Source organism: Falco punctatus (assembly GCF_963210335.1).
Source record: "Falco punctatus genome assembly, chromosome: Z".
In the NCBI taxonomy this organism is placed as follows: Eukaryota; Metazoa; Chordata; class Aves; order Falconiformes; family Falconidae; genus Falco; species Falco punctatus.
The window spans coordinates 23,602,534-23,619,208 of record NC_137586.1 but is presented as its reverse complement, the minus strand read 5'-3'; the positions used below and the strand labels follow the sequence as shown (position 1 = coordinate 23,619,208).

Sequence of the window (16,675 nt, the reverse complement as noted above, 5' to 3'; positions counted from 1 at the left end):
CATAGTTATGGTTCAGGACAATTCTCTGTGGGTAACACTAACTTTATCATTAGTGTTTCTTCAGACAGAAGAAAATACACATCCATATAAGACTCGCTGGCATTGTTTTTAGCAATCAGACTGCACCAATATTAATGAACTTTGATACCTGAGTCTTGTATCAGTTTTGGAGGGGTGTTATGGAAACACTTGCTGTGGCATTACAGGTACTGAACCTGGTCTGTTGATAAATGGGGAGACTTTTTCCCCACCCCTCTATAAAAGCAAGTTACAATTAGTTCTAATGAATAATAGCTTTAATTAAGAATAAACTATTTATTAGTTTATATAAATAACTAATTATTTAATTGAGAAGAAACTAAAACTCCTTAAATACTGTATTGTTTCAAAACAAGTAGTTTTTTGATTCCCCCCCCCCGTGTTTTAATGCTGCCAAAAAATAAAAAAAAGTGATTTGCAAAATATTTTGATAACTTCTAATCTGTTGTTTAAAAAATTCCAAAACATTGGCAGTAACATTTTTCTGTTTTGCAGTGAGATGTAATCTTAGTAGTCTGGAATTCATATAACCTTGTTACTTACTCAAAAATTGCGGAGAACTCTTTCAGTAATGGCTTTAGATTCTGTGTAAGAGTAACTGGACTGTGAAATCATGGCCTTAGTCTGTGGCTAAGGAGTAATACTTAGATCAGGTAATTGAAGTATTTTTTCATGTGTTTTATTGTTCAAGTTCTTTCCAAAGTTGAGGTGTAGTTCTTAAGTGACTTACAGTTGATATGTTTTGGTGTTTTAAGAGCATGTTGACCTATGTGATTTTTTGTGGGGATACTCATAGACCTACATAGAGTAACACTGATTCCAGGTAAATGTAAGAGGCTGTGTAATGGTTTAGACATATGAGCAACTTACTACAAATTACCAGCAAGATACTACAAGTTAGCTTAGTCCTGTTTTGTCATATACTGAGTCAGCTACTCTTTCATTGTCAGTAAGCTCAGAGTTAAACAGTTAAGATCTTGAAGGAAAAGATGCTTTAATGTCTGAACTAGAAGGATAGAGACTGTCAAAATTCATTACTTATTTCCCATATGGCTGCTTTGTTTCAAAATTAGCTTTGTACTGAGTTGCTGAAGGGATGATACTTCATGAATATCCAGTGCAGTCAAATCTCTTTTGTAGATATTTGTAATATTTTGTTAGGGCATCAGGTGTTAATTATTAAATAGTATTATCATTATTTTAGTTACTGCTGAACACTTCGTTTAGGTTGTGTTGTGAAAACTCTGGAACTTGGTATTTTGTAGAGCTGATCACATTCAGCTTCCAGATAAGAGTGATTCTTTTCCAGACATTTTAAGATGGTTTCTTGAATAGCATTGAGGTTCCATTTGGGTGGCCTTCACAGTGCTTCAGCTAGACCTATAACAAGTGTCTCATTTATTACTTTCAGCAGCTTGAAAAAGGGAGTGCTAAGTGATTGGATAAATAGGGAGGAAGAGGTACAGGCAGTTCCTTAGCTCGCACACTAATTTAGCTGTAATGAAAGGTGTTTGCTTATATTGTAATTTTAGATTAAGGTCAGACCTGCTTAATAATTGCAAGCTCCAGTAATGCTGACAAATATTCATTGTCCAGATTATTTCAGAAGAAATGTCTACCGTATGAGCTCTTTCAGCCACCTGCCAAAGTAGAGTGAAATACGTTATGCAATTCTGAATGGTATGTTTTGAAACACTAAAGAACAAGAAAATGTACTCCAGACGCTAGCAAAACCAAAGAATTTTTTCAGAGACGTGAAATGCAATCTATTAAGCCATGAAAGTGTTTATGGGTCTTTCGCTAAGATTGGTTTTGAAGCTATTGCGTTTTAGTCATATTTTGGCTAAGATTGTGAATTATTTAGTGGTTAAAAAAATGAGCAGCAAACAATAGCAATAGTAAGAGATGCCATTGGTCAGGAGAATTGTAATGTTTTGCAATTCTATTTTTGGTTATGTCTTGAGTCAATTAAACAGATAGTTTGGTGATCCAAAAAAATGTGTTCCTGTACGTGACCCTTTTAAAAAAGGGGATCTAAATAGTATGGTGCAGTGCTAGGGGTAGTAACTTCATTGAAATGTGTGGGTCTTCATTGTAGTCTTTGCACTGTTGAATTTTCTCTGTCTTTGTGCATTACTGGAAGGAAACTGCTTTTGCACGTTCTTTTAAGTAGCTCTAGACCTTAAATACATTTATTCATCTTAATATTTTTACATTTTGAACTAATAAAAATATTTTTTTACTTCAGATTTTTTGCTTCAGGTTTTTACAAGTTCTTCCAAGCACAAGTGAGAATTTGATTAAATTATTTGCATTTGTAAATGAATTTTATTTACTGAATAAAACCGCATTTAACATTAATGGAAACACTAAAGTAACTAAAACGGAACAAATTAATAAAGAGACTATTTTGTACAACAGAAATTACAGTTTTATGTTGAGAAAAAACCCAAATACTGGTATTTTTTGCATGTTATCCAACCTCTTTTCAAGCATCCTTACTTTATTAAACTTCTATATTGAAACATATTTCTGTATAATTTGGGTGGAAGTGTTTTGGTTCACTAACTACACACAGATAAAAGTAATAAGATAATTCTGTGATTTTTAAAAAAATTAAATTCTCCCTATTTTCCAGCCACAATGGAGAGAAATGTTTTGTTGGATGTTAACTTTTCTTGTTTGCATATCTCACAGCACTTACTTGCATTTATTTGTAATGGTTTAACTACGTTAATTGGAAAACTTACTGAGCCAGAAAAAATAAGGCATACTTATTTTTCTTTCATCTTGAACTTCTTGGATTTCTTACAGTTAGTGTTTTAGGCAGTTGTGTTGGCATTGCAGAAAAGTACATGTTTTACAAGACAATGTCAAGTGCTTAAAGCTTAACAGCTAATTGGGGAACGTGATTCAGGAGGTTTCCTATGTAATTGTTACCAAGATGTAGAACTGTTCTGACTCAGAGTGGGATGGGGAAGGGAAATTTCTCCCCCATTTTCTATATTGATAAAATATTAAGACTACAATAGCTATGGCTGTAACGAAGCTTACATTCTGAGTATGAAATTTACTTTACTTTTCAAAGAATATTCTGAAGAGTCATATTAAAATGTCATTTTTATTATTCCATGATTATTAATGAAACATTTTGAAGACTTTCAGGTAACACCTACTTAGAATCTATGGGATTCAGGTTGAAAGGGACTTCTGGAGATTTTCAGTTCAATGTCCTCCTCTAAGCAGAGTGAGCTGTGAGATCAAACCAGTTTGCACAAGGCTTTATCCAATCAAGTCTTGCAAAAGCTGTTCATGCAACCCACTTTACTGCTTGACAGCCCTCACAGGGAAAACGTTCTTCTTATAACCAGTCAAAATTTCTGCTCAGCATTTAAGATTTTATAAGACTTGGGGGAATAATTATTTTAATAGTCTCATGCTAATATTCAGTATGTGGTAAAAATAAAAAAGCATAAGTTCAAATAATTTTTAATACAAAGGAGTAATCTCTCAATTAAAAAATAATGGAATTATTCTTTCATAACATTTGTAGAGGAAGCCAATCTAGTTGTGGAAATACAACTGCAAGTGGTGGGTTTGTGTTTTTGGTGGGTGGTGGTTTGTGGTTTTTGTTTGGTGTTTGGTTTTGGGTTTTTTTTTTGTGTGTGTGTGTATTTTTTTAAGTGACTAAATGCTTAGTGAACTTAGTAAAAGTACTGAAGAGGAATTTATTTTTCCACTTCAAAATACGTTAGGTTTGAAAGACTACTTTACAAAATAATGACATGAATACTAAGGAATCAGTGAGGAATGCCTTTTAACAATCAGGTACTTTTTATGTGGAATTAATAACTTAGTTTGAAGAATTCATACGCTGGGAAAGGAATCTGACAGGTGCATCCCTTTGCAAGATGAATTGCTGTTGCTGCAGCCCATTTTTTTCCCTCAGCTAGTACTGAGTCTTCTGTGATTCCTTATTGGCAGAAGTACTAATATAAACTGCACCTGCTCCACTCTTACATTCTTTACATTCTTACAGATATGGGAAATTAAGTATGTGTGCATGCAGTCTGGATAGACACTGTTGACTAATCCGAACTTGTATACAGTAAGAGTAATGAGGTTTGTGAAGAGCCACTGTTGTAAAGTAAGTTACTGTTCTCATGGTATTCAGCCATTCACAACACTTAGTTGCTATTGTCATCAAAATAATTTGTAAAAGGTAAGCTAGACAGAAAATGGTAATGTATGCCACACACAGACTTTTTTGTCTTGAATAGAACAAATATTTCTTCCTGCTGTGCATTGTATGGAAGAGGAGGTGAAGCAAAGATTTATGTTCGATTCTGGATTGAATGCACAGGTTCCACAGACTTCAGAGATCAGTCTGAGGTGCAGGTATCCCATTTGCCAACACATTTTAAAAAATAAGAAAACAGAATTAAATTCCTTTTGGTCTTAACATGACAGGAGCTTTGGGTAGGTGCACTTTCACAAACTTGGACAAGCTCTCTTTCCTATTACTCTTGTAGACTTACTCTCTGTTGACATCTTTTAAACTTACCTTTGTTATAACACTCAATGATTCTACTGCTATTTTGTTCTGTCACTCTGTCCATTTATCTTCCTGTCAGTTCACAGGCAATCTACACTATTTGTTAGCTTCAAAATTTGTTAGCCTGTAGAACACCGCAGCAGCCTGTTCGATGGAATTTATGTGTGTTATCTGGAGAACTAACACAGATGGCCAGCACTTGATTGGCTTTGTATTGTTGTTTAAGCACTGGCAACCAAATTAGTTGCTGTCATTCTTGGAAGATGAGAAATCCTTTATTGCAATTGTAATTTATTGTAACATGGCTTATAGAAACAAACACTAACCTTGTAAAATAGATTATTTTGAGTTTGCATTAAAACTAAAATTCTTTTTGATACTGGTCAGGGTTAAAAATCGTGTGAATGGAGTGATTGTCTTTATTTTTAATTGAAAAAGAAGCCATCAAATGTATCTCATTCCATTGACTGAAGAAGCTTTCAATTGCCACATTAAGGTACTGAAATTTAGCTCTCTGTGTAAATACAAGTCTGTAATTACCCACATACCTTGTGATTGTTTAACTGGGCCCAAGCACAGGGCATATTTTTCTCATAGTGTTCAGGAAAAATAAGTTGTAACAGTACCTGCTTAAGAGTTCCAGTGCTTTTCTCAGAAATTTGGTAAAAAGATCAACGAGAGGTATTGCAAAAAATCACTGCTGCTCTTTACTGTTTTGATTTTATTACTTGATAATATTATGATTTTACTAAAAAGATTTGGGCTGCATGTAAAATATATTGTTAGTCCAGTGAATTAAATATTAATAATTATTGGTAAAAGAATAAAGAATCTTATTATGCCATTGAGTAAACTAGGCATGATATGCTTATGTCTTGAATTGTTTGTGTCATTTTGGCCTTGCCTAAAAAGGTTTTAGGAGAATTGGAAAAGAGAAGCAAGGATGATCAAAAAAATATGGGACTTTCTTTACAAGGAATGACTAAGTTGAGGACTGTCTTACTTGAATGAGTCAAATTTTGGAAAAGTCAGATTTAGGAGGATATTACAGTCATCTAAAAAGTTACAGATTGTATGGAGGGCATAAATAAGGAACAGTTGTTCATTGCATATTTTGGTATAAGAACTAGAAGCTTCCCAGTAAACTTAGCAGAAGAAAGATTGGCTAGGCAACTTCAAGGAAGACAAATCAAATCAGAGTTAAAAAATATCCAGAAGCACATCTGTCTCAAAAAATCTAAGCCAAAAATAGTTGAAGTTGGGAGAATATTAGGATAATTGCAATGTTATGCTTGCACTGTTGTTGCTCTTTCTTGAGCATTCTCTTAGATCATTGTGAAGACAGGGTACTGGGATACTGGAACCTTTGGCCTGGCCCATGTTGCAATTTTTGTGTTCTTCTTTTTGTACCAGGTGTGGTCTGTCATTCTAATGAACTGCTACGCTTTACAACCTACCTCAAGAACCAAGCTTTTTATCCCTTATACAGTGTGAGTAAGGGCAGATAAAGTGGACATTTTGTGTATAAAGATGTGTGATCTTCTGAGAGACTTGTAAACTAATAATTTATAGTATTCAGAAAGCAAGACAAGAAAGAAAGGCCATATCCACAGCAAAACTTATACATATAATTGCAATATGTTTCTGCTATAATTTATCTCATTATTTTGTTACAACAGAACTAAAACTTGGTTAGTAATAATAGCTGCTAGCTGTTTTTCCCTCCTGCCAAAGGTCTAGACTAGTGGCTTCCTATAAACGGTTTAGCATGGTATTTTCTGCTATGTGGCAGGATGCCCCCAACCACACCTATGTAATTAGTTTTGCTGGTCTTCCTTTTTCCCAGACTTTGTTGCATTAGCACACTCTAAAAAGCATTGCCCTGTAAGCTGCTGGAGCTGCTCTGAGTCAATGTGTTCTGAACAAAGGCTTTATGTATTTGTTGCCAGACTTTTCCTGAAGGTACTGATGAAAAATTATTAGCAATGTACTTGGAGCAGATATGCAGAAATTTTTGTTCTGTTCTCTATGCCAGCTATCTCTAATCACATCAATGTAACTCCATCTAAATTTTGGCTCGGTACTGAGAATGCAATAACACTACGCAATTGCTTTTGAGGAACAGCGTGTTAAGTGTTGCCTACATTTTGGTGATGGTGTGATAGTGCAAATGCTGCATCTCTCAATTGTCTCTGAATGGTAATGAAGTCATGATTGACATGCAGGTAGGTAGCTCTACAGGTCTGATGCACCAGTGTAAAAAAAAATATCCTATGAATCAGGAACTATCCCATGGAAGCAAAATTAGATATGCTGCATAAAAACTCTGAAACATTCCTTGTAATTCTGCTAGGTTTAAACTCTGATCATTTTTATGGGTTCACAGCCTCCAGCTTGCAAGCTTTGTGTCTTACCATTGTAATTAATTTTCAGATTTCTACCATTTTGGAATCTGCATATGGTTTATCCAAACAAAAGGGTTTTTTAATGATTTTGTTGAACGATGCCTAGCTGAGGAGTCTTAGTGTCAAAGTGGACCTCAAGCCTAGCTTGAAATAGAATTAACGTGTTCTGAAGAAGAAGGACAGATTCATCTGAGATCGAGCTGCAACTGCTAGAAGGCCTGGAGCTCCTTCTGTGTGATGGCTTATGCTGTCTGTACTGCTATCAGTAAAGTGATTCCAGTATGCTGAAGACTCATCAAACCTCCTTAGCTAGCTTGGGTGCTGATGTTAAATGCAGATGCACAGAATTTGGTGCAGGGTGTAAAGACTGGAGTAAGCAAGATGGGTCTTCAGGTAGCTACCCTAGGCTGAGCCTTTTGATGCTGCTATGACTGCTGTGTGGGTATCCCTCAAATTTATGTTTATAGTAGGATAGGTCTGTTTGTATAAGCTAGTTGATGATAGTTTGAGCCAGTTGATCTCTGGTCATCATAAAGGTGTGGAGGGAGAACTCTGCTGGAACTTATGTTAACTGAGGGTCACGAAAGAAAATATATGGAGGAAGGAGGGATGAGTTAGAGCAGTAAGCCTGTATGTGTCAGATACAGAGTAGAGAAAGGAAGAGTTAAATTATAATGATGTAGAAATCAAAGCAGAGCAGGGAGTGAAGTGACATTGCTAGTCCAAGACCTGCGGGGGGCTGGCTTTGGAACCACAAGAGCCTGGCTGTTAATTCAGTGGCCAGATTTGCTTATAAAGCTGTCTCTAGAGTAATGCTGAAGTCTACATTGTCAACTGAAATAGTCTAATGAGTTTGTACAGTGTTCATTTGCCTTCATGATATCGTGGTTGAGCTGATTGTTACTTTGCAGTCACGTTTGGTCCACAGAAAGATTCTGATTATAAGAAAGCAGGGAAGGGAGTTACTATTTTCCAGAGTTCCAAATGATGCTAACAATACACCAGCCAACAGCAAGGAATTATCTGTATTTTTATGCTATCTAATTTTAAACCATTTATCGTAGAATCATTTAGGTTGGAAAAGACCTTTGAGATCGTCAAATTGAACTGTTAACCCAGGACTGCCAAATCCATCACTAAACTATGTCCCTAAGCACCACATAAATGTATTCTTTAAATACCTCCAGGGATGGTGACTCAACCACTTCCCTGGGCAGCCTGTTCCAATGCTTGACCAACCTTTCAGTGAAGAAGTTTTTCCTAATATCCAGCCTAAACCTCCACTAGCACAACTTGAGGCTGTTGCCTCTTGTCCTGTTGCTAGTTATCTGGGAGTAGCAACCTACCCCTACCTGCCTACAACCTCTTTTCAGGTGGTTGTAGAGAGCAATGAGGTCCCCCAGAGCCTCCTCCTGTCCAGGCTAAACAACCCCAGTTCCCACAGCTGTTCCTCCTAAGACTTGCGCTCCAGGGGCAAAGATGGCTTTGTGATGTGTCATATCTGAACCAGTCAGCAGTTTGATGGTGTTTGAATCTTTTTCTTTTTCCTTTTTTTTTTTTTTTTTTTTCCCCTTTCCTTTTTTCACTAGTGGAATGCTGAATTTGTGCTTTTAGGATTCTGTAGGTGTCTGTCTTGGATGCCTAACTAGATTCTGACAGAACGGTTTGTAACACTTGTTAGTCTGTACTTTATTCTCTTCTCATTGCTGTAGCTGCTAAGAACACATTTCTGTATGCAGCTTACTTTGGAAAAGGACGCTCTCAGTTTGGGTAGGTGTAGAATAAACCTTGAGGAGTGCCATAATCTAAATAAATATAGATTGTCTTAGAAAGCAGATACTAAAAAGCCTAAATGTATTATTTCCTCAAAATAACAAATTTTTAAGCTACTCATCTGTTTTTTGGGTATGATGGCTTTTTATCAGTGATATTAGTATATCATGTATTATATATATCATTTTATCAGTATATCATGGCCTCAAGTATATCTCAAGCTGAGAACTTTCTCCAGGTTTTCATCTTGTCTTTAGAACTATTTTTGCTTAGAATCAATAATGAAATACTCTATTTTCATGTAATTAGTATCTTTTGCAATGCCTCTGCTATATGATTGCATGGCACATCAGCATGTTGTTGAAGACAAACTTTTCTGTTGATTTGTTTTTCATGAACATATTTAAAAACTTTTAGACACTTGAGGTGGATTTTATGTTGAGATTTATATTATTTTTATTTTAAAAAATAATCTTTTAACAAATCATAATCTCAAAATAAGCTTTGTACATCTGTCCTAATTACACCAATAATCCTACTGATTATGGTAAATTTTCAACTGCTATTCTAATGGTACGTTGCCAAAATTAATGAAGACAAATGACAGCATTAAAAAAATTGTTTCAGAATGGAGTTAATTTTTACCATTCTAAGTGTATTTGCAGTGTAGAAAAAGTAGCATGGAAATGTTTCTACAGTGCAATTATTTAAAATATTTCTTTTCATATAAATCAGGAGACTTAGGACTTTTAGCAGAAAGAGTTTTTCTAGCTATAATTCAGAATGTTATTTTTCCACCCAAGCTAAGTATCAGAAGAAGGTCCAATAGAGCCAGACTTTGGTTGTCTGTGGTAGTTTTAAAGACATGGAAAACTAATAATAGAAAAAGCTATTTCTGTTGAGTGATATGTAACATGTATATTATTCTTTTCCTTCCTTGGTTTAAAGAGCTCTTTTTGGTTTGAGGTTTTTGAGGAAGAAACCAAATAAGATGTGTACTTTATTTTAAGGCAGAATGCTGTTGTGGTGTACCACTTTCTCTAAGGCTAAGGATATGTTGTAGTGAAGCTTTTAGAAAGACATCGAAAAATACTGTGCTATAAAAGAATATTGCTGTTTGTAACCTGTACAAATCTAATGAATGACCAAATTATAAGAGTGATGAAGTGTTGAAGAGTTGTGATACAAAGCTTTTTATAAAAACTGACCAAAAGTCAGTATTTGTTCCATTAACTGTTTTTCGCTTGCAATTCTCTAGCATTACTGACATTGCCTGCAATTGCAAAATAACCACTTTTTAATCATAGCTCAGTCTAGGTATGCAAAAGAGCATGGTGCAACTACAAGCTACTCATTGTTTTTTCATTTTTGTTTTCCGTAATTTAGAAATGGGAGTTGGAATTTTCAGATAGCTTGAGGTTTTTGATCCTTTAAGGGAAGTCTGAGATTTCAGTTTGATTCAGAGTTCAGTTTATAGTCCTAGGGTATTGGAACCAGGTTAACTTAATTTTTTAATTTATTTTTGTGTGTGTGTGTGTGTGTGTGTGTCATCTTTTAACACCTATTCAAACATGAGACACATGATTGGGTACATAGATAAATCTTGTTGCATAGCATAAAGAGTAAAAATAAAAAAATATCCAAATTCTAATGAGCCTGTTATATTTATTGTTGAGCAAGGGTATATGAAAAGGACAGTATTTGAATAGCTTATTGTTGAAACATTCAATAATAAAAAGCAAGTGTCAAAAAGTATGGTTTGGCCAAACTTAGTTTAAAACATGTGAAAAATAACCCGTTCCTTTCAGAGAGAACATATTTGGATATAGTTCCCTAGAAGTTAACTCTTAATAATTTGTAGTAGTTAGCTCTGTTTCCTTTTACTCAGGGCAGAAGCAGGTCTTAGGCTTTACTTGTTTTCTGACAACCTTCTCAAGCAGGTTAATAGGCAAATCCTGTAGTAGTTAGTATATGTATGAGGTACGTGTTCATCTGTCTCAGTTATGAAGAGCTTTATGTCCGGTCATTCCTATTTGTTGGTTTTGTCTAGCTTCAATTTTCTTCTATTAATGTACTTTTAATGTTTATGTACCAGTCATCTTTGCAGGTTTTTCCTCAGCAATTTGCTGTGACTGTGGGGTTTTTTTGTGGGGGTTTTGTGTGTGTGTGTTTATTTTCTCAACTCTTTTTTCCATTAAGAGATGCTTCTTTAAAAGCATCAGTTATTTCTGTCAATCTCTATCTCAAATATTACTTGGGCATATTGGTAGCTTTCAGGTAATTTTAAAGCAGGTTTAAAGCTTATAAGTAAGTAGCTTGTATTTTGAACTGGTTTTGAACAGTTTGTGTTAAATAAACTATGTGATGTGGGTTATTCTTGTGGATTAGTTAAATTCTTTAAAGTGTAACCAATGCTAGTATTCATGTATGTTTCCAGTCCTGTTACAGGTGTATTTCTATCTCAGTGTTACTTTGATGCAGATAGTCCTTTTTCCAGGCACAGTGAACATTTCCAGTAATATACAGCTAGTAATGACAGTGCTTTATAGAGACTCTTTTCCTTCAGTGGGACATTTCACATAATCAAACTGGTGGAAAGGACAATGTTATCCTTTAACATATAAATAGATATTAACATGTAAGAAGTAGTAATTAGTTTTGCCTTTGTATCTGCTACTGTAATACCAGTATGAAAACAACTTTCTGAATTGTAATACATATGCTTCAGAAACTCTAAAAAGCACTAGAGCTCAAACGAAGGTGGCAGAAAGGGCACAGTGTGGTGGTGCAGTGCTGACAAAGTTCAATTTATTAATCTGACTTAAAATTCAGCATGGGAGAGATCTCTACTGGGACAGAGGGACTCAACTTTGCTGATAAAGGCATAACAACATCCCCCAGATGGACATTGAATTAATTTGTTTTTAAGATTAAGGAGGAATTAACCAAGTGCTAAAGACATTAGAAGAAAAATCAATTAAGATGCATTCTTTACATCTGAAGTTCTCAAAGCCACAGAGCTGGGTACTTCTGTCAGGGAAGTTGTAAGTCTGTGCTGACCTGTTTTCTCTGCAAGCACTCAGAAATGACTGCTGTGGAGGGAGAGGCAGACGAACTGGATAACCTAGTACAGGTGTTCTCAATTATTTTGTAAACAAGTCTTAATATGAATTTGAATAGCTTTTAAGGAATAGCTTTTTATTCTATGTAGCTTCTGGAATAAATTACTTTTTTATGCTAGGTAGGGGTGAGTGGAGGCATGATTGAATTGAGATGCTTTCTAATGTTCAAACCTGTGAATTTGTACATCTTTCATTTTCTTTTTGTTTGTTTTTGTTAAATGAGGGAATACAGTTGCTTACATAGAACTCTGTGTGAACTTCCTAGTTGCACAATTACATGCATTAGGCCAGCAAGCCAACAGGTTGCACAGGGATCAGGAAGAATCCTCTCTCCTTTCCCTGCAATGTACAGCTAGATAGGAGAGAAATGCCTGCTTTCCTCTAAGGTTCTGAGATTGGCTGTAGCTGCAAATAACTTACCTGACAAGACTGAGCAGTGCTTACATTATTTACAGAGGACTCATCTTTCTTATCTGTTTGATTTGGATCTTAGTCAAATGATCAGGATCGTGCTACTCATCAGATTTGCAAAGGAAAGGGATTTTTCTGCAAGTCAAGAGTTGCAGGTAACTGAGGCTTCTTCAAGAGATAGTCTGTAGTTTGCATCTACACTAATAAATTAAATAAATACGTCACTGAGTTTTTTTCTTACACTGAGGACCACTGCCACAGAAATTCTCGTGTCCACACTAATAAAGCTGATTTCTGCAGAACAGAGTAGCTTTGTATGTATAGCCTGTTCATAATTGTGTGTGGCCACCTTCTGAACTTTTCATGGGAATTTTTTTGTGAGTAGCTGTTGTCATGAGCCAAATCTGTGCAAGAAACATTTTTTAAACGATTTGATGGACTTGTAAAACAGTTTAATAATACAGATAATAGAATTTCAGTGTCCAGGACTGTGGTCCCTTTCATTCTTTAATTCAGTGGTATAGATGTATATTTCAGCATGGGACATGCTCATATCCTGCCAAAAAAGACTAGGTATTTTTCCTTTCTAAGTCCCCTAGGAGGGCACACTAACACTTCATGTTTGATTCATGGCATGACAGGAGGCTGTTGTTGCTCCAGTTCTTGACCATCCTGTTTGAACTGATAATTGTCTCTGCGGTTCCTTTCTGGCTGATGTGTCAGCCAGAGTTGTCAGTAACAACTGTACATACATCATGTATTTCCCACCTGTTTGTTACAGCACCCCTGCGGCTGTGCCCAGAAGCCCCAGTCCTCTTCCCTGCCTGCCTCATCAAATGAGTTATCCACTCAGGGTGGGAACAGACATACAATCAACAATCTTGCCTCATACCTCTTTCTACATTCCACTTCCCCAGCCTGGTCACATTTCAGGGATATATGCACCCATTTTACTCAGAGGCATAGGATGTTCTCTTCTGACTTGGGCAAAGGATTTCGTTGGCCATCTCAGAATGATCAGGCTGCCATCTCATCCTGATGTTTTTTGCAACCTGCACATCTGTAATACATTCAAATGTTGGGTGGTGGCTCTCTTACACATTCTGTCAGTGAATCAAGAAGAAAACATTTTAACATCTTGCAAACTGTTTGCATAACTCTCATGACTTTTGTTACCTTTTTTAATCTTTGGCTGAGGTAACTGTTGGCTTGAAAATTTGTTTTGGTTGTCTTTGGGGTCCTGAGGTATTTACTAAGGTACTTACCTAAGAGCTATGACTTACCTTCACCTTTGTGGTGTTTTTTTTCTTTCTTTCCTTTTGGTGCATTTGGGGTTTTTTCTTTTGCTTTTTGTTGTTGTTGCCTGTGGTTTTTTGTTTGGGTGAGGGTGTTTTTTGTTTTTTGTTGTTGTTTTTTTTTTTTTTTTTTTTTTAATAGCAATTAGACCTATTGAATCCCATGGGTAATCTGGATAATTTGTCATTTCAGGGGTTTCTTGGCTTGAAACTACTATCTGGCAATTACTGACTCTGTAGTCTTCTGCATTTTGGAACCCAGCATCTGTTTGTTAAATGGACTCCTTGGAAATTCAAAGTACAGTTAGAGGAGGTGATGTCAAAAGCAAAACAGGCAGGCTGATATGGTTAAATCATATAGAGAAGCAAATGATGGAAATGAGCAGTTTAGTACATAAAAATGATAAGAACTTTCAAACAAATCACAAGCAGAAATCATCCATATGAAAGGAAGAAAATAAAAAAAAAAGGGGGGGGCTTGAAGATGATGTAGTTAAAGTAAGTCAGTAGAGTTTTTTTTCTGATAAACTGAGGCATAAGAGTATATGAATGCACCTTACAGGAAATCAATTATTGCCTATAAAATTTTAATATTTAATGAAGCCATAATTAGAACACATTAGTACTTGGATATATTCTTACAAAAATAATTAGTGTATTGGAAAATAAAATGTTTTCCTTAGTTTTATTATCTAGTTTAAGTTCCATTGTCGTCATGTTTTCTTACAAATGCTAGCCTATGCATAATGAAGAACACTTGCTACCCAGCATAAACCGAGGGATACTGTGGTCTTTGTTTTTCAAAAATGTAACAGGATCAAGGAAGGTGCTTAATTCATATAATTCTCTCTTACCACAGTTCATTGTGAAACTGAACTGAAAGTGAGGAGTAACTTCAGATACATAGATGTATAAGAGTAAGCAGATTCAGACCATAAGGTCAAATTTTCAGCTCTGCTGAAATCAGTAATAGCATTTTACTTGAGCTTAGTGGAACTGGCTTTCTTCTTAAACATCCATTTTATCTAAGGATAATTAGCTTTAATTGTCGTCGTCCGTGCCCCCCCCCGTTACCATTGGATATTAAAAAGCATTAGAAGACCAGTAATTCCCATGTATTGCACAGAGTTCCTTGTGTTCAATTCTAAACTACATTTTGAAGAATTTGACCAAGTTTGGGTTTTCTCACCAAATCAGCTTGAGCCCTGTCTGCTTTCTTTGAGGAATAATTTTGCATGAACTTCAATAGGATTAGGTTCAGGCCTGTCCTAAATGCAGAAATAAGAAGTTTACTTCCTTAAATATCTTAAAGTAGGGAAATATTCAGTAAAAATCTATTTTTGTATCTGTGTCATCTTAAAGCTTTGTGACATACAAAACCTGATTATATATTTTATATAGGAATGTGAGTTGATTGCCTTCCCTTTCCCAAACAGCAAATGGGAAATCAGTGAGAGCTTTATGTGCATATAGGATGGCAGAGTTTGAACCACTTTGATGAGATTCTGTATATATGAACATTTGAGTTCAAAATTAGTGCTTAATCGCACAAACTACTCCACACTTAGTACCTTCAAAAATTACAGGAATTCCGTGTGGTCACAGCGGTCTACATGTATAGAGAGTTTACTGGATTTGTTCCAAATTTTAAGCTTTGTTATTATGTCCATGGATTTGGCTTACAGACAGACCATAAGTCTTTTAGCACTGGAAGGTGTATCTCTTGTGATCAGACTCCAAGTGATAAGAGTCCTTTGGTTATTTTTAACACAAATGTCCGGTTGCCTGAAATTAGTATTTGGGTTAAAAAATAAAGCATAAAAGATGCTATCTTTTCATGTTTGTTTTCACTCACCGTTCAAAAGAGTAGAATTTGTTCTGAAACATATAAGGAATTCGGTATAAATCCTTGAAAATCAAAGACATAGGAGTGTTCTCATATTACTAGCTGTATCATAGGATTGTATATTCAAAACATGAAGATGTAATTAATAAATTGGCTGCTGCATGACTAGTGCTGCTATTATCAGCAATGTCACAGAAGACATTTTAATTCCATTTTCAGCTCCAGATACTTACATGTTAACTACACAAAAACTCAAGCTTCTGTATTTGAAAGATTGTATCTGAAATACTGAAAATGTTTAAGGTATTATGTAGCTTTTCATGAAAATGTTTTTCGTTTGTTATAGTATACACTTAAGGCACATATAATCATTGGAATATAATTACAAGGGAGCTATAAAGGTAGTTCATAAGATTTTTTTTAAATATGTAATTGTTGGTGTAATATTTGAGAGTTACAGTTTTAATTAGAATCAGTGTAAGTAGTAGAGTTTACTGTTAATATTGTTTAGCTGATAGGTGTGAGACTGTAAAAGGATTCCAGTTATGTTCAAAAAGTAAAATTAAGTTTTTTGAGTCAGTAGCAGCCTGTAGAAGTGCTGCTGTAACTTTGCAACAGCATGGCAGACTGCTTTATGGAGCCGGTGATTACAAAGATCCACTTTAACCGTTTTTTTTCTCACTGGCAGGTGTCCCACTGGCCTGAGGCCAGCGGCTGTGAGTGTACTGCAGCTTGTGGTTTACACCAGAGTGTAGAAAATGAACAACACCAGCTGGGTGCACATAATTAAGCTGATTGTGGTCTGACAACTTGAATTATGATACAGATAATGTGATAAATATACAAAATATATTACAATGTGATTCTCTGACATATTTTATCTACATTTTTTCTCCTTAACAGATATGATATCTGCACTTACAAAAACAAGCCTTGTGGAACATTGGGTAAGATCATAAGGAGAAATTTCAGCTTGTATTTGCTGTTTCCTTGCTTTATACTTGCCTATTGTTTTTTTGACCTATTAGATCTTTTTAAGGCTATGCTTTCAAAATTTTGCAGTTTTATAAACATGAACAATAAAAAGTAACCTTGGTGGGTTTTGGCTTTTATACATTGCTGGAAGCTTAAGTGAGCTGCTGCTGTGTGTTTCTTCTCTGGCAGCTGTAGTTCTGAGAAAAATTATCAGATCACTCGAACTTTGTTCTTACAGAAGAGAACTTGCTCTG

General features: G+C 35.4%; 1 protein-coding gene across 9 annotated transcripts in view; it reads left to right on the top strand.

The window, feature by feature from the left end:
* The window catches only part of ADAMTS6 (ADAM metallopeptidase with thrombospondin type 1 motif 6), a 186,698-nt gene that overhangs the window by 70,500 nt on the left and 99,523 nt on the right, over positions 1–16,675 (top strand). For 8 of the 9 annotated variants that reach the window (XM_080372810.1, XM_080372811.1, XM_080372809.1 and 5 more), the window contains one exon: positions 16,350–16,393. The exons of the other annotated variant lie outside the window; for it this stretch is intronic. In XM_080372810.1, the coding sequence (XP_080228936.1) occupies positions 16,350–16,393 (44 nt within the window). The remainder of the gene's footprint in view (positions 1–16,349; positions 16,394–16,675) is intronic. 9 annotated transcript variants of the gene reach the window in all.